This window comes from Gadus chalcogrammus, chromosome 17 (assembly GCF_026213295.1).
Source record: "Gadus chalcogrammus isolate NIFS_2021 chromosome 17, NIFS_Gcha_1.0, whole genome shotgun sequence".
NCBI classification, from domain to species: Eukaryota; Metazoa; Chordata; class Actinopteri; order Gadiformes; family Gadidae; genus Gadus; species Gadus chalcogrammus.
This window is the reverse complement of record NC_079428.1, coordinates 6,163,259-6,185,623: the sequence shown is the minus strand read 5'-3', so window position 1 is coordinate 6,185,623 and position 22,365 is coordinate 6,163,259. Positions and strand designations below refer to the sequence as shown.

General features: G+C 44.7%; 2 protein-coding genes across 2 annotated transcripts in view; one reads left to right on the top strand and one right to left on the bottom strand.

Annotated features, from left to right (window-relative positions):
* Window positions 1–12,213, bottom strand: part of adam19a (ADAM metallopeptidase domain 19a) — a 113,156-nt gene extending 100,943 nt beyond the window's left edge. The window contains exon 1 of the mRNA XM_056575416.1: window positions 11,996–12,213. Within this exon, the coding sequence (XP_056431391.1) occupies window positions 11,996–12,125 (130 nt within the window). The 5' untranslated portion in view covers window positions 12,126–12,213. The remainder of the gene's footprint in view (window positions 1–11,995) is intronic.
* An 8,041-nt stretch (window positions 12,214–20,254) lies between these two features.
* rwdd (RWD domain containing 4) lies at window positions 20,255–22,142 on the top strand. The gene is made up of 6 exons (XM_056575535.1): window positions 20,255–20,452; window positions 20,698–20,778; window positions 20,875–20,984; window positions 21,142–21,292; window positions 21,826–21,919; window positions 22,021–22,142. Exons 1-6 carry the CDS (start codon window positions 20,429–20,431, stop codon window positions 22,125–22,127), a joined length of 567 nt encoding a protein of 188 aa, XP_056431510.1. The 5' UTR covers window positions 20,255–20,428; the 3' UTR covers window positions 22,128–22,142.
* The last annotated feature ends 223 nt before the right edge of the window (window positions 22,143–22,365 follow it).

Here is a 22,365-nt window from a genome sequence, read left to right as displayed (position 1 = left end):
AAGACAGCAAAAATAGAGAAATGGTGTCCACCCCACACACACACACACACACACACACACACACACACACACACACACACACACACACCCCCCCCCCCCCCCCCCCAGTGAGTGAACACCACAGCTCAACGATGCTTAATAAACCGCAGGCAGATGCGGCACCACCCAAGCAGTACTCCCCCTGCCCCCCACCCGCCACACACCCACACACACACACACACACACACACACACACACAGCGATATCAATACCATATGCCTGTGGTTTTATTTTGACTGCAACACTGCCAGAGAGCAAACGCTTTTCATTTGCAGATACTCACACCTCTCTATTCCTTGTAAAGTGATAATGTGTGTGTGTGTGTGTGTGTGTGTGTGTGTGTGTGTGTGTGTGTGTGTGTGTGTGTGTGTGTGTGTGTGTGTGTGTGTGTGTGTGTGTGTGTGTGACAGAGTCAGGGTTTCCCCCAGCACTATCTTGTTAAGGCGGCCGCCTTAACAAGACTAGGGCCCCGCCTTGACTACCAATGTATTGAAAAAAAATAAAAAATAAAAAAAGCGAGATTTTTCTGCCATGAATAGGGTAAGCCCATCATCTTCTCACTATCTTAGTTAAAAATTTAAAATATTAAATATACAACATTGACTTCATTCACTCTATGTGTAGATAAAGACAGACCTGCGAAACAGGCTGCAGGGCAAGAGTCTTACAGCCTGCATGAAGATCAGCATCAATGGCCCACCAGTGTCTAAGTTCAATTACAGCAGGGCGCTGGAACTGTTCTTTGCACAGCCACGCAGAATTGCATGCACTGATGCCTCTTGTCAGCTGTGCCGCAAATAAGATCCAAAAAAGGAACTGTAAATAGTTGAATTTGCATACAAAAGTTAAGTGTATTGTCCATTATTTGTATTTAATTTGCACTTTTCTTTAATTTTATTTTGTAGTGTCTGCATGTTTGCACAACATTTGTACCTACTGTTGTTTATTTATATGGAAATAAACAGTCGTTTATTTCATTCATGCGTACTGGCATCTTTGAGCAAAATACCCCCAAAATTTTTCGGCGCAGCGCTTAACACCACCGACTGCTTACCACCTTGACTGAGACATTTACTGGGGGAAACACTGAGAGTATTAACTTTTTTCTCTCTGCTTGAGTTACAAAAAGGTAAGGTAGACTTAGATGCATCTAAAATAATAACAGTACAGTAGTGGAGTACAGACACTCACACACACATCGGGACCATGGTTTTCAGCCACTCAGAAACATTGTCGTCTAGTGAAGCCCAAACTGGCACTCACCGCAGCCATTCTAAAGCATGGCTGCTCTTTAAATGAGGAACAAGTGGACAGGTGCAAGCCGCCAGGAAGATCAAACAAAGCATAAGCACAACCTAGATGGGAAGTAAGACAAAGTGTGACGTTCAAGTCAGAGGATACGGCTCTCACACTTAGGTAGTAAGGTAGTACTACATGTGAAGACCAAACTGAAATGCGTCAAAGTCCAGGGTCTTGGCTAGGGCTGGGCAATAATTCGATTACGATTATTAATCGCGATAAAACTCACGTCGATTATGATGATAAGCATTAGACATAAATGCTCGATAGTAAAAAATAAATAAAAAAATATTTACATTATTTTCAATAGGTTACAAGGCAAGCTACCTTATATTGTTCTGTTGGAAGCAGATAAAACACGTTTGTGAAGTTAAATGTTTATATTTAAATGTGATTAAATGTTCCCTTATCACAAATATGGTTATAAACAAAAAAGTATGGTTTAACTAATGAACACTCTAGTTTCTTCAGGCTGCAGCAGTATCAAATAATATATCGTGATTAATATCGATATCGATCAATATCAAAAAGATAATCGTGATAATATTTTTTGCAATATCGCCCAGCCCTGGTCTTGGCCCAGAACCACACCTAGAGTTGTGGTTTCAGTTTGGTCTTCACATGTAGTACTACCTTACTGTAGTACTACCTGCTCCTTGCTCCAGCCAACTCAGAACAACACCTAGAGGTGTTGTTCTGCACACTCGGCGCGGCGTGACTCACGCGTTAACCGCTCTTTATTCCAGGCGGACAAGGCCTGTGAGTCACTGTTTTGGTTTCTGAGACATGGCGTGTCCAGCGATGGTCGAGATCTGCTTTATCTGAGACGGAGGCATAGCCGTACTCTGCGATGATTATGAGCTGGATATGATTTGCACTTCAGGAGAGAGACAAATTACCTTGATTTCAGCGCAGCATCTGGCTAAGAAAGCGGTTTAATTATCACAACAGCCCTGTTGTTAATCTGCGTGCAGACAAATGGATTAAAATGTAGGCCAACCTGCGTTTGGCTGCTCTCCCACCATGGGAGGGTAAGGGGGGGGCTTCACAACACCGTTACTAACGCACACTATTATGTCGGCAACTCCTCTTCAACAAGAGCCTCAAAAACTGCAGTTAAAAAAGCACAGATTTTGGAGAACAAATACTGATTTTAGGAGGGTTTTTATTGTTCACCTCCCGTCTCCATCCGCCGAGAAACAAAGCGACTGTTTAATGATAATGAGCCAGTGGGTATTGGCTCTCACCATAGCTGCACGTCAACAATGAGGTGAAGGTCTTTCCGGCTATCACGATGAGCGAAGACGATCTGGCAAGACGTTTGCCTTTCCCTGTGACAACCCATTAACAAACCCATTAACAAACCCACAACACATTTGTAACCGTGAGTTGGAAAAACAAAAGAATAATGAAGGATTAAGAAAGCAAGTGCCTGAGAAACTCTGAGGAACTGAACAGCTCTCAGTGTAAAGGTCACGTTGTCGGGCGCTTAGGAACAAGGATCCACCCGCTCCTTGCTCCAGCCTGCTCTGTGTTCTTCCCTGACCCCCGCATGGGCGGTGGCACCGGATAGGACACGCAAACGCTCCAGGGAACGCCAAAGTGAGACGGAGCGATCGATTTCCGCAAACAAAGTGAAACTACACTCACTCCCGACACGCCCCTTGCTCCTGTACGGTCTTGTGTTCTGTTGACAAAGCCGACCCCTCGATGCGCACGTATCGGCGTCTGAGCCGCCACGGTGTTGCCGCCGCTGCCCATTGCTCCCACTGTGCTGCCCAGTATTCTGTTTTCCAAGCCCCCTTTGATTGTCTCTTCTTTCATCTCAATCGCCTCTGCCAGCGGGCGCACACACACACACACACACTCTCTCTCCCTGCTCAAACAAACATCTGCCAAGGTAAATCATTTCCCTTGGTGGATCCTAGAGAGAGAGAGAGAGAGAGAGAGAGAGAGAGAGAGAGAGAGAGAGAGAGAGAGAGAGAGAGAGAGAGAGAGAGAGAGAGATACACTAGGATAGATCGTAAACAGAAAGATAGATAGAGATAGACAGAGTGAGAGACTCGGATGGAGAGAGAAAGATGGCACACAGTCAATTGTCTTCATGTTATTTTGACACAATGGCCTAAAATTGCCTTCAATTTCAACCTGAATTGAATTCATTAAAGTTTGATTTTGAATGCATCACTGCGTATTGTGCATCTTTATAATATAAAAATGGAAATGGAGCGAAATCCCCATCATGATGATATCTCAGTGTTTCCAATATGATTTATTCAGAGCCGAGGCTGTGGTGTGTGTGTGAGGTGAACTATATTGATTTGTGCCCAAACGGGGCTAATGTGCCTCTGAACAGTGCTGATCTTCGCGTGCACGGTGCTGACGTGCACGTGCACGGTGCTGATGATGTGCACGTACACGTGCACGGTGTCGATGTGCACGTGCACGATGCTGATGTGCAAGGCTCTGTGGCATACCAACAATAATGCTCTCCTTCAGTGCTATAACAATAAGACGTAACAGTGCAACAACTGTGGGGGAGTCGCAGTAAGGAGCCATCTACATGTGTTTTTAAATAAAACAAACAGTATTTGGGTGCATGGCTGATGGTTGTGGCTCTGCTAATCCAGCCTTGCTCAACTGCTGGATGCATAGAGGGGAAACACTGAAACCTTTCAACACATTCATCATCGGCTGCTGAAAGGGGAGAGGGACGAATAATAATATGGGTGTGCAGGTTGGAATACATAACAAGCCAAAGACAAACTTTATCTGGGTGGGGATTGCCTGGGCTATCTGGTTGAACAGCTAATTAAGATTAAGACTACTAAAGATTCCCACTCAATACAGCTTTCATGGATAGATATTCCACTCATGGCAGGATCAATATGAATGCATTGTTTACCCCTGCCTCTCTCGCTAGTCCCTGCTAAGTCAACTCCAACCATAGTTGGAATTGACTGATATTTTCAGATATTTCTGGAGCGCGTCGTTTCCCGCTGGGGCCCTGCTGTGTGTACATCTGGGTCCTTTCCCTGTCACGCTGCATGGGAAGAGAGAGATGTTTGGTTTTGGCTTGTGTTTCCTCAATCCCACTTAGGGATGTTGTGGTGGAATGCGAAGCCGGAGGAGAAGAGTCTCAGGGAGAAAGAAAGAGTTGGAAAAGAGAGAGAAAAGATAGAGCAGCTGACAGTCTTTCCCTCCCACGTAGGGCTGAACGATTTGGGGAAATAACCGAATTGTGATTATTTCGACCAATATTGCGATTTAGTATGCGATTTTTCTCCTTAAAGTTTCTTATGTTCCGTATTATTCACTAAACAAGCAATAAATCATTCTATAGTATGACCAACAATCTTACTGATCTTCAGTCAGTAGCAGTAACAAAACATTTTAATCGCAGCCTTTCTGATTTGGAAATCGCATTCTATTACTTTGCGTTGTCGGTTTGAAATCGATTAATAGTTCAGCCCTACTCCCACGGTGGCATTTGAAACAGCTTTGTTGTTGGTGTTTAATAAGGACCTTCCTCGTTATGACACACCGAGGATGAAACTCAAAATTCATACTGTGCATTAAGCAGGTCCGTTTAGACAGCCATTACAAAACAAAGACACAAAACCATTACTGCAGTAGTTAGGCCATAGTATCGCCCATGGTATAATGTAGCTGCAATATATGGGTTGATACACTGGGTCGAACTGTGTGGCACAAAATGTATTGTATATCATCCTCTAAAGACTGTTTTACAGTCCCACTGAGCAGAGTAATACCGTAACAAAAATGTTTTACATTTGCATTCAATGTTTGACCTTTCCTAGTAATGCCCTGCTGTATATTATTCACACAGTGCGCTGCACAGTGAGTTTACTGCTGAATAGCTAATAACCATGGGTTACATTTTGTGTGTGTGTATGTTTGTGTGTGAGTGAGAGAGAGTGGGTGAGAGAATTGGAGTGAGAGACATTTGCTCAATTCTAACAATCATACCAATTTACCAATTAAAAATAACTGTTGTGGCTATGATGTTATAATTATGTTGTTTATTTCGGTTTACATTAATTTTAAGACAGCTATGGGGTTGCACTTTGGTAACGAGGGTGTGTGTAATTTCATGCTAATTAAGCTTTTTTTAAGCAGAAGAAACAGGAAGAAACAAACAGACAGAGAGAGAGAGAGAGAGAGAGAGAGAGAGAGAGAGAGAGAGAGAGAGAGAGAGAGAGAGAGAGAGAGAGAGAGAATAGGGAGAGTGAGAGAGAGGGACAGAGTGAGAGAGAGAGAGAGAGAGAGAGAGAGAGAGAGAGAGTATAGGGAGAGTGAGAGAGAGGGACAGAGTGAGAGAGAGAGACGATGATGGTTCAATCTGAGAGTAAGAAAGATAAAAGGAAGAGCGAAAGAAAGAGAGAGAGATAGATTAAGGCTCGGGAATGGCCGGGTTTGATTACAATAAAATAATGATCGTATTCAATGCGACGGTGCAACTGTGAGATTTTCCCGGTAATTGAACATTTTGAAGTGACTGTGAAGGACACAAGGCATTTAAGTCCATGACTTCATTTTAAGAGGAGTTTATTCCTTTCCCCCTTTCTGGACAGCTCAGTTTACAAACACAAACACACCCATCTTGGCCTAAAGCTTCACCTAAAGCACAGCGTTTCCCCCACACAGACCTCCAGAAGGGGATCGGCGACGCTGAATTACTACTGCAATCAGCTAAGCCAAAAATAATATATATATACCAATAAAATATATTTTTAATTAGAATTTGAAATAATGCTGGGCGCACCAAAGGCATTTTGCTTTGGATTCAACACAACCATGCAAAATGGGATCTTAGTAGATCTGCACCTATGTATAACTGTGTGTGACAGAGATGGGCACTGCAGACTTGAGACTCGGACTGGATTCGCGAAAAGAAAATGGGCACTTGCCTTAGACTCGCCTAGTGTGAGCCTTGACTTACCCGAGACTCCAGCACTTCGAGCCTCAAGTCTCTCTGGGGACTTAAAGCTCAAATTCTGCCAGCTTCTAAGGAATATGGTAAATAATCGCTGAATGCATTGTCTGTTGTTTGTTGTTTGTTTGTTGCCCCACTGTTGAGAGCCTACAGGGAAAACACTGCATAATCACCGCAGCCCAGTGGCCCCTGTACGGCCCCCCAGTAGATTGCCCCGCACTCGGAGGGGCAGTGCCGCAGTCCCGCAGCCTCTGAACTGTAGTACGTCAGGTAGCCCGCGAGACACACTGGGCTCTGGCCCGGGATCACCTGTTCTCAGCGGTTTAGCGCTGTGATCTCGGCAGCCCATCGGTAAACACCGCTAGACACAGCGGGAGGTTCCCTGCTGAACCTTTCACCGCTACCCTTCGCATCGCTTCATCACCGCTTGCGAATATCCGTTGAATATTCAACAGGCCTATCCGAAAATCAAGTCGCTTCGAAGTCAATAAACACGGTGTCACCCTGTATTGAATATACCAAACGTCACGGCACAGACACAGTGGCTGATCGCAACGAGTCGAAACGTCCACCCCAGGCCCTAGGATTGGCCAAGCCATGTGCTTTTTAGGAAACCCTGCTGTCCAACCCCTGCTGTCAGTGATTGGTGTTTCTCTCTAATTCAGTTCAAATTGCCGTTGCTTTACTTGTGAAGTAGAAAATGTAATTATACCGAATGGATTGAACAAAGAAAACGCAACCACAGTTCTGTGATTTCCAGATGAAGGAATGAAATCGAACCCGTGCCGTGAATGTGTTACTATTTCAGCAACAATGTTTTGTTTACGGACTTACATTGTTATCCGTTATCATATTCAAACTTGTGACATTGATTTTCATCTGGAAACATTTTGTTTTAGTTTTACTGTCGGACTACATCTCTTCAACAACATCCACGCTGTGTCTTTTCCGTTGTCTTTCATCTTAGGTTTTTTTCTCTGGTAAGAAGCTTGTGTTGTTGGTAAATTATTTTTATCTACCCGCAGCAGTGGGTGGAGACTGGAAAAGTTAACTTCAGGCCCTGGCGCTGAGGCAGGTTTCAGTGTGTATTACTGATTCTCTCCCTAAATACATATTAATAAACATGTTTTACACCACAAACAACAACAACATCAAACAAACAATCGCTAATTAATCGTCTGATTATTCATCAAAAATCTGCAGTCGCTGATTGCAAATGTGTCAGCGTCAGCTGGATCTATCTGTGTTGACTTATCCCTGTCCAAGACTTGAGAAAACACTGGAGACTGGATTTGGACTGGCACCATAAGACTTGAGACTGGACTTACACTTAAAATCAGCTCTGGTGTGTCCTGTCTGTATATATTATACACAATCTATCAAGTATACCAGATATATGAACTGCCTCTCAAACAATTGTAATAGGTCACGTCAGGTGACTCAGCACTCTGATCATAATTGATGTGTGACTTGATTATTCCATAGCTATACACCTTCCAAATGAAGACATAGCTTAAGGTTAAACAAATGTCGGCAGGCTTGAGTCTTGTCTAGCAATGCATTCTCAAAACAAAACAAAATTGCCGGCAAATGAAGTGCAAACAAAAGGAGATGAAACAAAAAAGGAAGATGAAGAAATATGCAGCACACCCCTCGGAAATAAAACAATATCAATAAAATATTTAAGCACACCAATGTACAAATAAAGAAAATACTAAATCCAACAAAAACCTCAGCACACAACATTCAAACAAAATTAAATAAAATAAATCAAAAGTACATATCAACACACCGCACCGTGCACTATGATGGTCCACACCGACTGAGGCAGAGCTGGGTTTGGGCAGTCCTACTGAGGTTGACCCCCCAGGGGGGTGTACCATCTAGGCCCTGCTGATTCCATGGCACGTTCTAGCCGTTTGTTTTATTTTCATAGGTGCCCCCTACTGCACCCCCCTCAACGGTTTCATTCATGTCATTATTGTCATTGAAGAAATAGTGAAAGAATAATAAATGCATGATGATGTAAAAGGTGGCATTAGCTCATTAATGGCTGTACACACTAAATGTAGGAATAATCAAGAAAACAGGTGTCTTAAATATAGAAACCCGCCTACATACTTGATTGCGCACAACAGAAGCGACAGTATCACAAATACTATAATAGTACTACAAATGTAAGACTTTGTCGGAAACTACAAAGACAACCAACGTTTTTTGTGAAGTTACTTTGTCGTAACATTGTAATGAGACACGTTCTGTTGGATTGCACCGCAGCCCTAGCGTTGCACTCCAACTGCTCTGTTCTGCTCTCTCCCAGTCCCTTTACAACTCTCAAACCCCAGCGACAGCATCTTTAATTGCTTGACGCATTGGCCGCAGTCATTCTCAGGTCAACATAAAAGGGCTCACCCACTCTATAAGTTACGCAGGGGGACCGAACCCCTTCTCATCTCGAACCTGGCACACACACAGGGGGGGGGGGGGGGGGGGGGGCACCAGTGCATCACGACCAGGCGCTGTTCAGGAACCGATTTCTGAAACGCTGTCCTCTCCTCATCCTGTCCACCTCCTACACACTCTCATCATCACCACCGAGGATAAACATGACCCCGGGAAAAATTAAAAGGGACTCATAAAGAGAGAGGCGGCCCACGCAGCGAGCCAAATAGAGGCCCTTCACCACTCAGAGACCTGTGTCTCTTTGAGTGTATCGCACACAGACCGCCGCCACCGCGCTACGAAGAACCGCTCAACGCTGCGGGGGATGCCAAACTCTTGTCCAGAAGTGTGCTCCACGGTTTTGCTGAAAAGGCAGGCGTGGGTGTTGGTAGAGTTGTCACTAATGGAAGCAGAACACCTTTGTCTTTCAACGTTCAAAGAAAGCACCGACCAGATTGGCTGTGCATACGCCCACTGCCGTTTGCGTACACACACACACACACACACACCCACGATGCAGTGTAGACTTGTTTTAGGGAGAGGTCGTCTACATACTAGAGTTAGGCTTTAGGGTCTAGCTGTCAATTGTTCTTAGCCTTTGCTCGGTCAGTACCAAAATTACTGTGTGTGTGTATATGAATGTGTGTGTGTGTGTGTGTGTGTGTGTGTGTGTGTGTGTGTGTGTGTGTGTGTGTGTGTGTGTGTGTGTGTGTGTGTGTGTGTGTGTGTGTGTGTGTGCGTGTGTGAACATCATCCCCCTGGGTGGAAGCGTTGTGCGGACGGTTGCCGGCGGTGACCGCTGGACCGCAGCGGCCGGCGGTTAAATGAGCCGTGCCGCTGACGCCGCGTCCGACGTGCGGAGCGACAGACGCGTTCGGTCTGGGGGGGGGGGGGGGGGTGTGCTGGAGAGCGACGGCAGCGCCCAGCGGGAGGTCACCCAAGGTCCTCTCTCAAGGCCCAAGCGTGTTTTTTTCCTTTTTCCTTTAGGAATATGTGCGCTTTTTAACCCTTTGATCAGGAGATCTGAGAGGCAACAACGTGGTTTAGGGGGAGCCGACAGAAAGGGCACGGAGAGCATCGTGACAACAGGAGGCTGGCTGACGACAGAACTGACAACCTGACAAATAGGCCTTCCACCGCCATCTACTGAACTCTCGACTTGAAACAGCGGCGGTGTCGAGGCCGCGATCAAGCCCATCTCGGCCCATCTTATAGAGTCCTGACACGTTGCCAGCCTGGGTTCTTTTTTTCTCACCTTCATTTAAAATAAATACCCCGAGCGCCCCACACACCAAACAGAGAGCCCCTCTTGAAGGAGCAAACAAGATCCTGGATGCGAGGTAAAACCTCAGCTGCCCAAAATAAGTGTCAAAGGAAATGATCTTGGCCGAGTATGAACACGCAGCAGGTATGCCTAGAGTAGGCCGGAAAGGGGGAGGTGAGCATTGATGGGGTCATGCTAGAGTGTGTTTATGTCAAGGTGCTCAATTCCAATGCATTAGATAAGGTCTGCCGGAGATGGCAAACAAAATGGGCCGGTGTTTGTTTTTCTGTTTGTGAGTTTACCCGGCTGAAACCATTTTGTGTTCTTCCTCTAAGTGCAGGCAATGTAAGGAACGCATGAGTAATAAGCAACCGGTAAATTGTGTGTTGATTAGATTAGCTTCTGAGAAGCACGGGAAGATGTGCATTGCATTTCTCCTTAAGACATGACAAGAATAAGATAGTCTTTTTCTATATCTTCTGCCTACTTTTAGAGTAGATAAAGCCATACTATCATTCCACTGAGTAGCATATTAGTGCGGGAGAGGATTCCTGAACGGTCCGAACCAATTCACATCATATAGGTAAAATATTTTATCTGTCGGTTATATTTGCAAATAGACATCGGCAGTTAGCTTGCCTGTACATTATCTTATTCATTATTTGCATTTTTTATGTGTGTGTGCGTGAGCGTGTGCGTGTGCGTGTGCGTGTGTGTGTGTTTTATGAGTGTTTTTTTTTTTTTGGGGGGGGGGGGTTAAAGAAAGGAGCCTAAAGAATGGATCTTTCTTTAGGTATATGACATACAGAGAATGTAGTGAGCTGAGACAGTAAACATATGCATGAAAGCCATATGTTAGTTAAATGACAGTTTATGGTAATTGTAAATATGCAATGTAAATGTGAAAGCCTCTGTCGCTGCACAAGAGTTACGTTTCCCTGCAAACCTCCGTAGGCGTGCTGCCAGACGTAACTATCGGTTTAGGTTACATTTCTGCGGGTCAGTGAAAAGACTGAACCCACATGGATGTATATTTTGAGCTTATAATGCCCCCACACTACTTCTGTCTTGCGTTCCTGAGTTGTGATGAATCGCGATCACATGCATATTTTGGAAAAAAAGATTCCCATGTGATCCCCTTATCATTTTTCCCATGATGCTGTAGAGCTGGCTGCAGCGTAACACTTTCATCAAAGACATGTTGATTATTTGAGCACACAGCAGTTTATTACCCCTATAGGCAGCAGAAATGCAAGATGATAAATGCTCGTTTAGTCGAAACTCTTGCTTGGATGAATGAGTATCTTGCCATTAGCCTACTTGGTAATGTACCGCAAAACAACTTCATTTTGTTTAAATAGAGAGAATTGTATGAGTCTTTTGCCCAGAGGCGATTGAAACCACATGACAGTGGTCTGAATTACAATGATGTAGTCCGGAGGCTGTTCCCTTCAAACGAGCCTTTTATATATGAGGTCGGACGTCATGGGGACAATATAATATATCTTAAGACATAGCCTAGGTCGACAATAACAGTTAATTTGAGTCTATTCTCTAATCAGTTTAAGTCTCAGTTTAAGCAGCCTAATTGCCACATCCATTACAGTTAGTGCTTGAGAAACTCCATCAGCAATCTAAAAGGCAAAACAAAACAGAATTGGCAGAGATATAAGAAATCATATTCTACCAGAGGGGAAAGGCATAACGAAAGCCCTGGACATCCATTGCTCTAAATACTATGCCTTTTATGGACATTGGTAAAAGCAAGTCACTCCGGAGCAAAGTTTCAGTGCTCAAATTACACATGAACATTGCATAAACATGTATCTCATCCACAAAATACCTAATAGCCTACTCTATTCAACGGGCTACATTTTTTTAAAAGCAACCATAGTCACCGACAACAGCCCTAAGGAGCCGCTTCGCGCAACTGGTAGATAAAAAAGAAAGACAACTTTTACAGAGGCGTCGGCATGGCGTGCGTTTCTCTTTACCTTGTTCTCCGAGGTCCCCGCTCGCCCGCTCCGGCACGCCGTTGAGCAGCAGAAAAGATAGGATAAAAAGGAAACGTCCACATTGTGTCGGCAAGATTTGGGCATTTTTCTGCCTGTGTTTACTGTACATCCCTGTGACCCTCGGTGCCGCTAGCCGTCCTCCCTTGGCTCGCTCTTCCGCCGACTCCTTCAGACTCGCTTCAGCCCGAGTGCTGAAGCTGTCGGGCGCGCGGCAAAACAAGACATGGAGCGGATTGGAGGGCGCGAGCCCGATAGGTGACTTTCCCGCTCCCCCCCCTAGGACTTTAAAGATGTTCCTAAAAGCCGCCCATTGATCCAGACGAGGCCCATACCCACACACAGACATATTGCATATACATCCTACAACCAAGCTGGATGTAGGCTTGGGTATTTATTTCTATGCTATGACAGAATTTGCTTATAATAATGTGCAAGCACAAAATATGTAATATACGATATCATTATTACCTTATTTTACATGTCATATTGGCCACCCACAGTATACGTCTCAATATGTTTCATTATTCGTATTTCTTCGAATTCAGAGGTGAATGGGGGGACCCGAGGATAAGGATGGTACGTTTCACAGTAAAGCGCCTCTTTCTTTATCCCAGCCTGTATGAATTTCTACTCTCACAATTTGCATGGAGGCAGTTATTAAAATGAGCCGGAAAAAAATGAATAATGCATTTGAGGGTAGCATTTACAAAGTGGAATTTATTTCCAGCTCTGTTGTTCACCAGTGAATATTCAGATTATTGGATCCAATGATAGAGGAAAAGAGAGTAGCACAGCATGGGCTTGGTGATATCTATGTTGAAAGAGGAAACATGGAAAGAAACAAAGAGTTCCTTTGATAGTAGCCTCTTCCATCCTGCACCCTTGGGCCTTCTTTGCCGTATGCATATCCTATCATTGCTTTTACAGCACATTCTTGAGCCCTTCAATTGACCCATTTTTGTATTTATTGAATTGTAAAGTATCTCATAGCTCATTTTAATTCGCATTGTGTTTAAGAAAAAACAACCCCTTAGACTATAATGGATAGATAATAATGATTATGAGATAAGAGATTGGTCATTCTTTCATTGTCTTTGTTATCATCCTATCCAGTTTCCACCTAATGCCACACACTGGCGATGCCGCGGTTTGCACCGGTTGCGTCTTGGTTGTATTCCCCCAGCTGTGCTCATGGGATCTTCTTCCACTTCCTTCCTGCTCCTCAGTCCCAGTAGGTGGAGGCCCACTAAGCCTCTCCCAGCTGTTCCCCTTCCTCTCCCCCCCCTCCCCCTTTGTTCTCTGTTGGCAGAACTCTATCCACCCATGTTGACTCATGTTGCCCATGAGAACTTTATAGACTCCACCTTTCATAGGGTGGGTGGACTCCTCAGGAAGTATCCACACGGAGCCCCAGTCAGCCGGGTTGAAAGGTTAAAGGCAGTGGTTCACTCGCCCCTAACCTACCAAACGTAAAAGCGCTACAAAGCTGCCCTCAGCTCCGGGTCAGTTCCGTCCACCTGACCGCCTGAAGACGACGAGACCTTTGGGAGCGCCCTCTTCCGACTTCTTCCGACCCCCCACCCCCCCCCCCCCCCCCCCCGCTGAGATGAACCATGACCTGCCCACCGCAGGAATCCTCTGGCGGTGAAACCTGCCCTGGAAGAGCGGAGGCATTGGGTTGTAGATGTGCCGAGCATCTGTTTCTTGTGTGCGTACCATGTGGATGTCTTTGTGGGTCTCTAGAGTCACCGGCCCCTTCACCGTCTCAGAGGTCCATCTCTGAAGTCCTTCTGGTGTCGGCTTTCATTAGCCCGCCCCCTGCCTCCACGTCAATCCCACCTTCAACGCCTCGAGACGCAGAACTGCCACCACCAGTGCTCTGATTTCACCGCCTTACCGCCCACCTCGCCGGTGACTGTTTGGTTCGACCAGTCAAACAGCTCCTGGTAGCCTGCCACCACGGCAGAGGGAGTGAGGGGTACTGGAGTGCTTCCAGGGACATCTTGGATCCAGCCTTTCCTGTATTTGGGTGCAAGCTCTGATCCGTAACAGGTAAGCCAGCTCAGACCAATTACGCCCCTGCTTTAATCGGCACTCAAGGGCTTCGGGGTGCATCAGGTGTGCCGGCCAAAACACGTTGTTCTGCCTTTCCCGTGGGTGCAACGCTCCTGTCCTGGCACTTTGGGATTATAATTAGGATTCTGAATTTGCTGGTGAAAAAGGGAATTAAATGGATAATTCACCTCTTTCCAAACACTGATGTTCCTCTCTACGATTTGAATGTGGTTTCACCTTTTGTTCTCCTGATGCGAGAGTGGCCATTGTCCAACCCAGCTCTGTTTAAGAGGTATTAGTAGTATTATTGTCACAGGTTGTTGGATGGAAAGGTCAAGCGGTTTCAGCCCGACAGGCCCCCTAATCTGTCCTCTGATTTATTTCTTTGAACAGCATGTGGGAAAGAAAAGGGCACTCTCAAAAGTGTCGAAGGTCGTCTTCAGAGATGCTTTCGATAAAATAAAATATATTGGTGAGTTTTTGGGGAAATGTTATTTTCCAAGTCACATAATATGTAAATAAATGCAGTATTAAACTCCAAACCACCACTTTGTACCTTCAAAGCATGCTAATGGCATAAAGAAAGATCCAGGCTTATGGGCTAAAATAGCAGAAGTAACACCCAATAAAACCCTTTTCAGAAGATAAAATGACTCGCGGCAAGTTGGAAAATAGGATTTTCCATTCTCCTCTGGCATTAGAAAAAGGAATTACCTTCCATAATGACTTTTATTGACCAGACCTGGTCCTTAAGAAAAAGTGAGATTTGTGCAATGGCTGTCCAAACGAACGCACAAATGAATCATACCGCCGACAGTTACATCTACCGGCTATGACACCACGACGAATCCTCACTTTGATTCAAACCTAATGCTAACTGTATCGGTCAACAGTAGTAGAAAAATTAATAGCAATATCGACCACGAAGCGAAAAAGCAAACATCATCATCACTGAACAACGGTTTCATCTCAATGCGGAGTTGTCTCCGGGGTCTTGGACTGGATGCTCATCTCTCGGTCTGTACCGTGTTTTTGAGTCCTTCTCGTCCTGTGAAGCCCTACCAGGCATGGCCGTGGTGCGGCCTTGGCGTCAGAGGCTGAAGCCCAGAATGTTTTATGAATCGCCCTGGATCTAAAAACAAAGGAATAATACATAGACAGCCCGGAGCCATTCATCTGTCATTCCGATCATGCATTAAAGCCCTGGGAAGTAATATATCCTTGATAAAAAACACAAGTGCGTTTTGGGAGATAGACAGACAGACAGACAGAAAGACAGAGAGGTAACCCTGTAAAAGGGTTTGTCATTGCACTACACACTGTATCGGAAATATATGTGTGCTTTTGGCTGTGTGTTTGACTGAAATTATTGTGTATATTCTAATTAACTATTAATGAACTATTAACTACTAATGTCAACGTAAAAACATTTCAGTTATTATCTAGTCTGGTATTGTAGTAATTGTCAATATATGTGTTATGATAGCAGTTGTGAAGTTTTCTTCTTCTATTCCATACTAATACTAATGACTAACAATGTAATATTGGCAGTTATGTGTGTGCGCGTGTGAGTGGGTACGTGTGGGTGTGAGTGTGTTGCTTTGATGGATTGACCTTTCATTATCCAGGAGGGGAATGAAAGGTGAGGGGGGGGGGGGGGGGGTCCCCCTGACCCTGAGCGGGACAAATGAAGAAGACGAGTGAATGAAGATGAAATGATAAAGAGAAATAATAGTGTGATGATGACGATGTTGACAATGAAAAGCGGATGAATCATCTGCTGTCGTGGCACAGGTCGCCACTGGCAACCATACAACACAGGTTTGTCAGGAAGAGGGTAGAGGAGAAGTTTCAACCAGTTGCATGTAAAGTAACGTAAACTATCGATAACCGTTTTACGTTTCCTCCCAACAATGTCTCGAAGTGAAGTTCAACGTATTCTGTTGTTGAAATTCCCATTCAAATCGAATTGCCCCGACTTGCCCAAATGTCCCTGTTTTGGATTATGCGGCAGTGTCAATGCAAGAATAAAATGAAGATAAGATAAGATAACTACAATTAAACAAAGACCCGGAGGGCAGACCATTAAGTGTCGGGACACGGGGTCTAGAGGATTTGACCAGTAGCTCGTTAGACCCATTCTCATTGATGACTCATCATCTTTTGTTCCATAGTGATCAGGGCTGGCTGGTGGCTGCCCTCTCCGTCTCCGCCTATTCTTTGAATGCGAGTGTGGCTCCTTCTATCGATTAGTCCCTGGGAGCTGTGAGAGTCCCTTTCAGCACATCTCAGTCCCCAGCATCAACCGGGGCCACAGAAGGGGAGGATCAGAGGTTGATCCCGGCCAACCCCCAGCCTCGAGTCCATCATGTGGCTTTTGGTTGTCTCGCCCGTTAAGACCCAGGGACACCTGATGAAACTCAAGCACATCGGCTTGTTGTTTGTTTGTTTGAATACTAAAGAACCATTCTGGGGCCGGAAAGATCAGAGCAAGGCTTCCTGCGTCAATAAAGCATAATGTCTATCGTCTCCTTTTTCTGTGAATTAAGTATTTCTTCTCATCCTCGTCTGTAGTTTTAGCACGGCTGCAGTTTCAGCACTGGGCCTCTGGCCTGGCTGAACTTCTAAATGATGACTACTGTCATTTCTTTATGACTAGTTTGTGTGCGTGCGTGCATGTGTTAAAACACACACACACGCACACACACACAAACACACACACACACACACAGCTCAATCATGTTAGATGTGCTAGGCACCAATAACTCTCTCCCTCCCCCCAGTACAAAGAGGGCTCGTACTGTACATGTAAGTTAGAAGAGCCGAGCCGGAATTGATGATAACCGCAGAGAGAAATTGGAAATAATGAGCAACCATATGTGGCGCGTGGTCCGTAATCAAGCATGGCTCCATACACCAAAGCCCATTTGTTTAATTTACACACTGTTCGTTTATGTTAATTGAATATACATGGTGCTAAGCAACTCTTTCAGTCGCTTTTTCAGAATAAACTGCGCAGAAGGAATTAGGTCTCCCGTTACCGGCAACAAAACAATAAAAACATTGATTCCAAAAGTACTAAATACATTTAGTATCGAACCCTCCGGGAGTGGCTTGGAGATGCATGCGCCGACAGGCCTCCGTATTCATTACACGCTTCAGCGGCTCTATAGGTAGACCGAGATGGATATCGTGGACGGCTGGAGGCTGAACACGGCGAGGAAGACACCGTATAGGTGTGCACCTGCCGGGTAGACAGCTCCCCCGTTGGGGGACAAAGAAATGTATTCAGCTGTGAGTGGGTTTGTGCAACGCAGAGAACGCAGTCTTTTAGGTCGGAAGCGGGAGGCAGGGTTTCACCAGTCGTTTAGCTAGCATACACGCTGAAACCACGGGGAGCAAGGGGAAGGAAGAGCAAGCAGTGGTGATGATGATGATGATTTCACGCGCGAGCCCATGCCTGGGCTTATCCTCAAAGGATAAACACTCTTCCAACTCCCATTCCACCCCCCCCTCCCTCCCCGAACCCCAACAAAACTAGAGATGTTTGCCACAGGGGGTAAAATGTCCCGACACTGAGCTTAGTAGATAAGGGGTTGAAACATAGGTTTTAAATCTACACCAGATGCTGTGTATATGGACACGGTTGCAAAAAAAAAGAAGAGGGTTGTAGGATGGAGAACGTGCCTCCTACCAATTTCAAATCATTTATTTATACCCTGGTATGTTCCTGTGGCGTTTTGTGTATTGCCTTTTTGGAAATGGAATTCAAATGAAGGTGTGCGTGTGTGCGCGCGCTCGCGTGCGCGTGCGTGCGTGTGTGTGTGAGAGACTTCCTGTCTGCAACAAATAAAAATGCAAACATTTGGTAGCGTCTAGGGCTGATGTTTATAGCAGACCTGCGCCGCCTGGGGAGTCCAGCACTCTTCTCAGCGTGTTGGCCCAGTTTTATCAATCAGATATTAGCTTGAACCCCCCATGACAGACAGTACTGGGGCTATGCTGCAGGTTCCCCCCGCCCGCCTTCATTCAAACCTGCCTGTACCCACACGTACCCCCTGTTTCTCACAGCCTGGAAGTGCTGCCGTTTTTATACATTTTCTGGTTAGAGCAAGAAGGAGGACCGAGATAGGGCGAGAGAGAGAGACAGAGACAGAGACAGAGACAGAGACAGAGACAGAGAAAAAGGAAGCCGGTGCAATGATAAACGAGAGAGAGACACCGACAAAGACAGAGAGCAAAGACACATGAGAGAGAGGGAGAGGGAGGGAAAGAGAGAAAAGGAGGGGAACAGTACGACAGAGAGAAGGGGGAATGAGAGTAGGAAAGAAAGAGAGAAGGGAATATGAGAGTAAGAGTGAGAGAGTGAGAGAGAATCCTTTATTTGGATTGCGTCTCAAGAGTAACCGTGCCAATTTAGAATGTGCCCCTTTCGGCCAGAAATCATCTGCATAGTGGATAAGTTAATTAAGAGTGAGGGTGGTGATAACAGGCCTTGTATTCTGCCTGTGAGGTACAGTAATTGCATTTCAAATTTTGTTTTTATCAAAGAGCAGCACTCGAAAGAGATAAGACTCCTCAGAATGGCACCGAGCCAACTTGGCACAATGTGAGCGACATAATACATGTTCAATTAAAAGTGAGAATACAAATACATTATGAAGGGTGGCTGACTCCAGACTGACTCAAAGGGTTAACTGGGACCCCAGAACCAGGGCTCCAGAACCAGGGGGCCCATATTTCAAGGGCTGCATTCAAAAAACATAACCAATGAAATGACAGTGCTTTCTCTTGCATTAGTTTAAATTACTTACAAAACATGACAGTCCCGCTCTCTCATTTATCCATCAGTCGCTTGGCAGGAATCAAGCCAACAATGGGATCTTAATCAAGGGATTACTCAAAATTAAGATGTTGGCCTTCTGGTTGAGTTTTTGGATTCTATTCAGATATTATTTTATCCTTGGTTAACAAGCGATGCAAGCTAATTTGTAGAATAAACGACTTGATAGTCAGGTTTTGTGGCATTTATAGATTGCAATAATTGTATAAATCTGGGGTGGTGGATAACGAAATAAAGCATGCATGCACAACAACAATTTATTCCTGCTCATGCCAGGAATATCCATTCCCAGCCAATCACCATGGGCCCATGAGAGGGGGACATCAAGATTAGGTTGTACCACTCTCAGAAATGAAACATTTACTTAATAATTATGTTGGTTTTCTATAATGTAAAATTTAATTATTGGGTGACACCAGAACGCCTACACCAGACATAAAACAATTATCTGGGAGTCGATTTAGCGATGGCAATCTGCACGCTAGCATAAGGCGTTGAACATGAGAAATTTTAAATCACATGGCACGGATGCGAGGGAATGAACTTCAGTATTCCTTCTCCACTTGGAATGGAAACGGCAGCTTTACCTTCAATTAACTACACGGTTGAATCCAATTTGACTGAAATTGACAAAAGGGCTCGGAGCATTTCCCTTCTTGTGTAAATGTTAATACTAGGTATTAAAGACGGCCACGGGAGACGGCATTGGCTTTGATTTACTTTCGAATCATGTTCCATATGCAGCAGCAGGGGCTGGGGGGGGGGGGGGGGCAAGTTGGTAATCTTGGTTTCAGCAACTGTATACAACGCTGGGAATTATAGAACATATGGGACCACAATAACAGGACTGGACTACTCCAAATGTGATGCATTTAAACCACTTGTGAGACCATCGCAGGCCTTCACACTGTCTGGCCCAGCCTCAACACCTAACGCAACCACACAGACAGACCTATATCTTCAATATCAACAAATAGCTGCAAAAGGCTCACATCCAAAGCTGGCTTACCATGGCTATAGAGTGCACTCAGCATTTCCCAGACACATTATCTCTCGCAGTTAACCTTGTAGAAATGTACCATCTTTTTTTAAGTCTAACTATTTAGAAAAATGAAGTCCAAGCGCCACCTAGTGGTACAATCAATAGACGGTCGTTTCGCTCATACTGCGTGGCTAATGGTTCGGAGTTTAAACAAATCTGGTAACGCGGATAAAATAATAAAAACATGTACAATCAATAATAATGTGACAAACATATGAATAATAATGACACATAGAAATGCTCTTTTCCACTTACTGATAGGCGGAGTTGTCATAGGGTTCAGAGTTCATGCATAGTACGCATGCGCCGTACATATCACGGTGGCCGCTCGTCAACTCAGCTATGATAGTAGAAATGTATATTGAACCTTAACTTCTGCTTACAGTAATGAGACGGTAACTTCACGTATTACAGTTTTTATTCTAAAAAGGACTCTAGAAGGACACTAGAGTCAGTCAGCTTCTGACAGAAGATGACAGCCAACGAGGATCAAGAGGTATAGTGATAATGCGGGTTGCTAGCCAGCTAACTAGTCGCTAAGTAATTATCATTGTGTTTAAAGGCTATCTGTTTGTGTTTAGTTTGACTAACTACTGTCGCGTAGGGGAACCTCGATAGACATGTCCTTCCTAAAGGAATCGCAGCTCTACTCTTGATTTGAATACATTTGTGAAAACCATGTGCATCCAAAACTGGTCAGCTCGTCTCCTCACTTAACCAGTTGTTTTAATGTGTTTTTAGATGGAGTTGGAGGTTCTCCGCTCCATCTACGAGGGGGATGAGTGTTTCAAAGAGATCAGCCCTGTGTCCTTTCAGTACAGGGTGAGTTGGCCACTTGTTGAATCAATGTAATGTATATGATGGAAATTAAATCGCTTTACCTTTTGCTATACGAGTGACGAGTTTCTTTCAACACAGGTGGGAGAACTTGATGACACCAAAGCCTTCATTCTTGATTTCACGTGGCCGGAATCCTACCCAGCTACCGCCCCTCAGATATCCCTAGTTGCATTTTTTAATAACAGAATGTGAGTACCAATCGAAATCTGACATTTCCAGATTGAAATCCACAACGGTTGAACCATGTAGACCTCGTTTAAGATCAAATCAAAAACCCACTTCTTAATTGTTTATCTTATTTTTCTTACTTACTGTTCCTCACCCCTCCCAACTCTACCGCCACAGATCCTCACTGACGAAGCAGCAGATTGTCTCCAAGGTGGAGGAGCAGGCAGAGGCCAGCCTGGGCGAGGCCATGATGTACACGCTGTTTGAGTGGGCCAAGGAGAACCAGGAGAGCCTCATGGAGGATCATCAGCCTGTCGTCACCGCTGTGGTCAGTGGGCTCGCTGGACTTTGTGGGCTTAGTCCTTTTGAGATACTTCTGGGGTATTAGGAATCGGAAACTTGCCGCCCGTCAGACCAGAACTGTGGTGAATAGCCAGAACTCTAGATAGAAAAGTGGGTGTTCAGGGTTTGACAAACAGAATTCCAGGTGTGTGAAATACCTCTGAGGTGAGAGTATGCCTACACTCCCTAGACAACACACATACGCAGTGTTGGAATTCCCTGTGAAAGGGGACACAGGCAGAGAGAAAGACATGATGGATATACACATAAATGCAGTTTTAAGGGTGTAATCTCACCCTTAAAATTCGTTCCAACTACCCTAACGGTAGCCTGAATGTGCTGAAGCACATTGGACTGCCCCTTTAACTTTGGCTTGACTAGCAAACTAATAATGAAATGCAATGCTAAGGCCTGGAAGAGATAAACAATTAATTAGCTTGATAACAGATCAGACAATATCATGAGACCCATATCATATTTCAAGTATATTAATCACCAAAATCTACTTTCCGGATGCAGATCTCCAATGACACGACGGCGACAGAGGGCAAGAAAAAGGAGAAAAAGGAACAGCTCACAAAATCACAAAAAAGGAGGATAACTTGTAGGACGGGGTAAATTGAAAACTTATTATTTCTAAGGCTGTTCCAGCTCAAAGATGATTGCATGGAATCGGTGAAGAAGCAGTGGATTAAACTATAATTTACGTTTCAGATAACAAGGGGGAAATGCCCCGAGGCTGGGACTGGTGTGACGTTATCAAGGTATGTTTTATTTTTATTTTGTTTCTCCCCTTTACTCCACTAGATGGCAATGGTTGACAATGTACAAAATGACCTGTTCTGTCATATAACCTGTCAATATCTTTGTCGTTTCTTTGCATATGTTTACACTGACGGATTCATCTTCCAGCATGTGAGTAAAAACCTTTCTGGACATATTCATGCATATATTTTCCTCATTACAAAAACAATATCTGACACTTTGCTTCTAACTATTTGTTTGTTTTTTTAGCTTAGCAGAACCGGAGGGATGAACGACTAGGTGAATACTGTGGAA

Coding starts and splice junctions, on each gene's coding strand:
- rwdd (XM_056575535.1), top strand. CDS start 20,429: ATGACAGCCAACGAGGATCAAGAG. Junction 20,779..20,874: donor CTGTGTCCTTTCAGTACAGG/GTGAGTTGGCCA, acceptor CTTTCAACACAG/GTGGGAGAACTTGATGACAC. Junction 21,920..22,020: donor GAGGATAACTTGTAGGACGG/GGTAAATTGAAA, acceptor TTTACGTTTCAG/ATAACAAGGGGGAAATGCCC.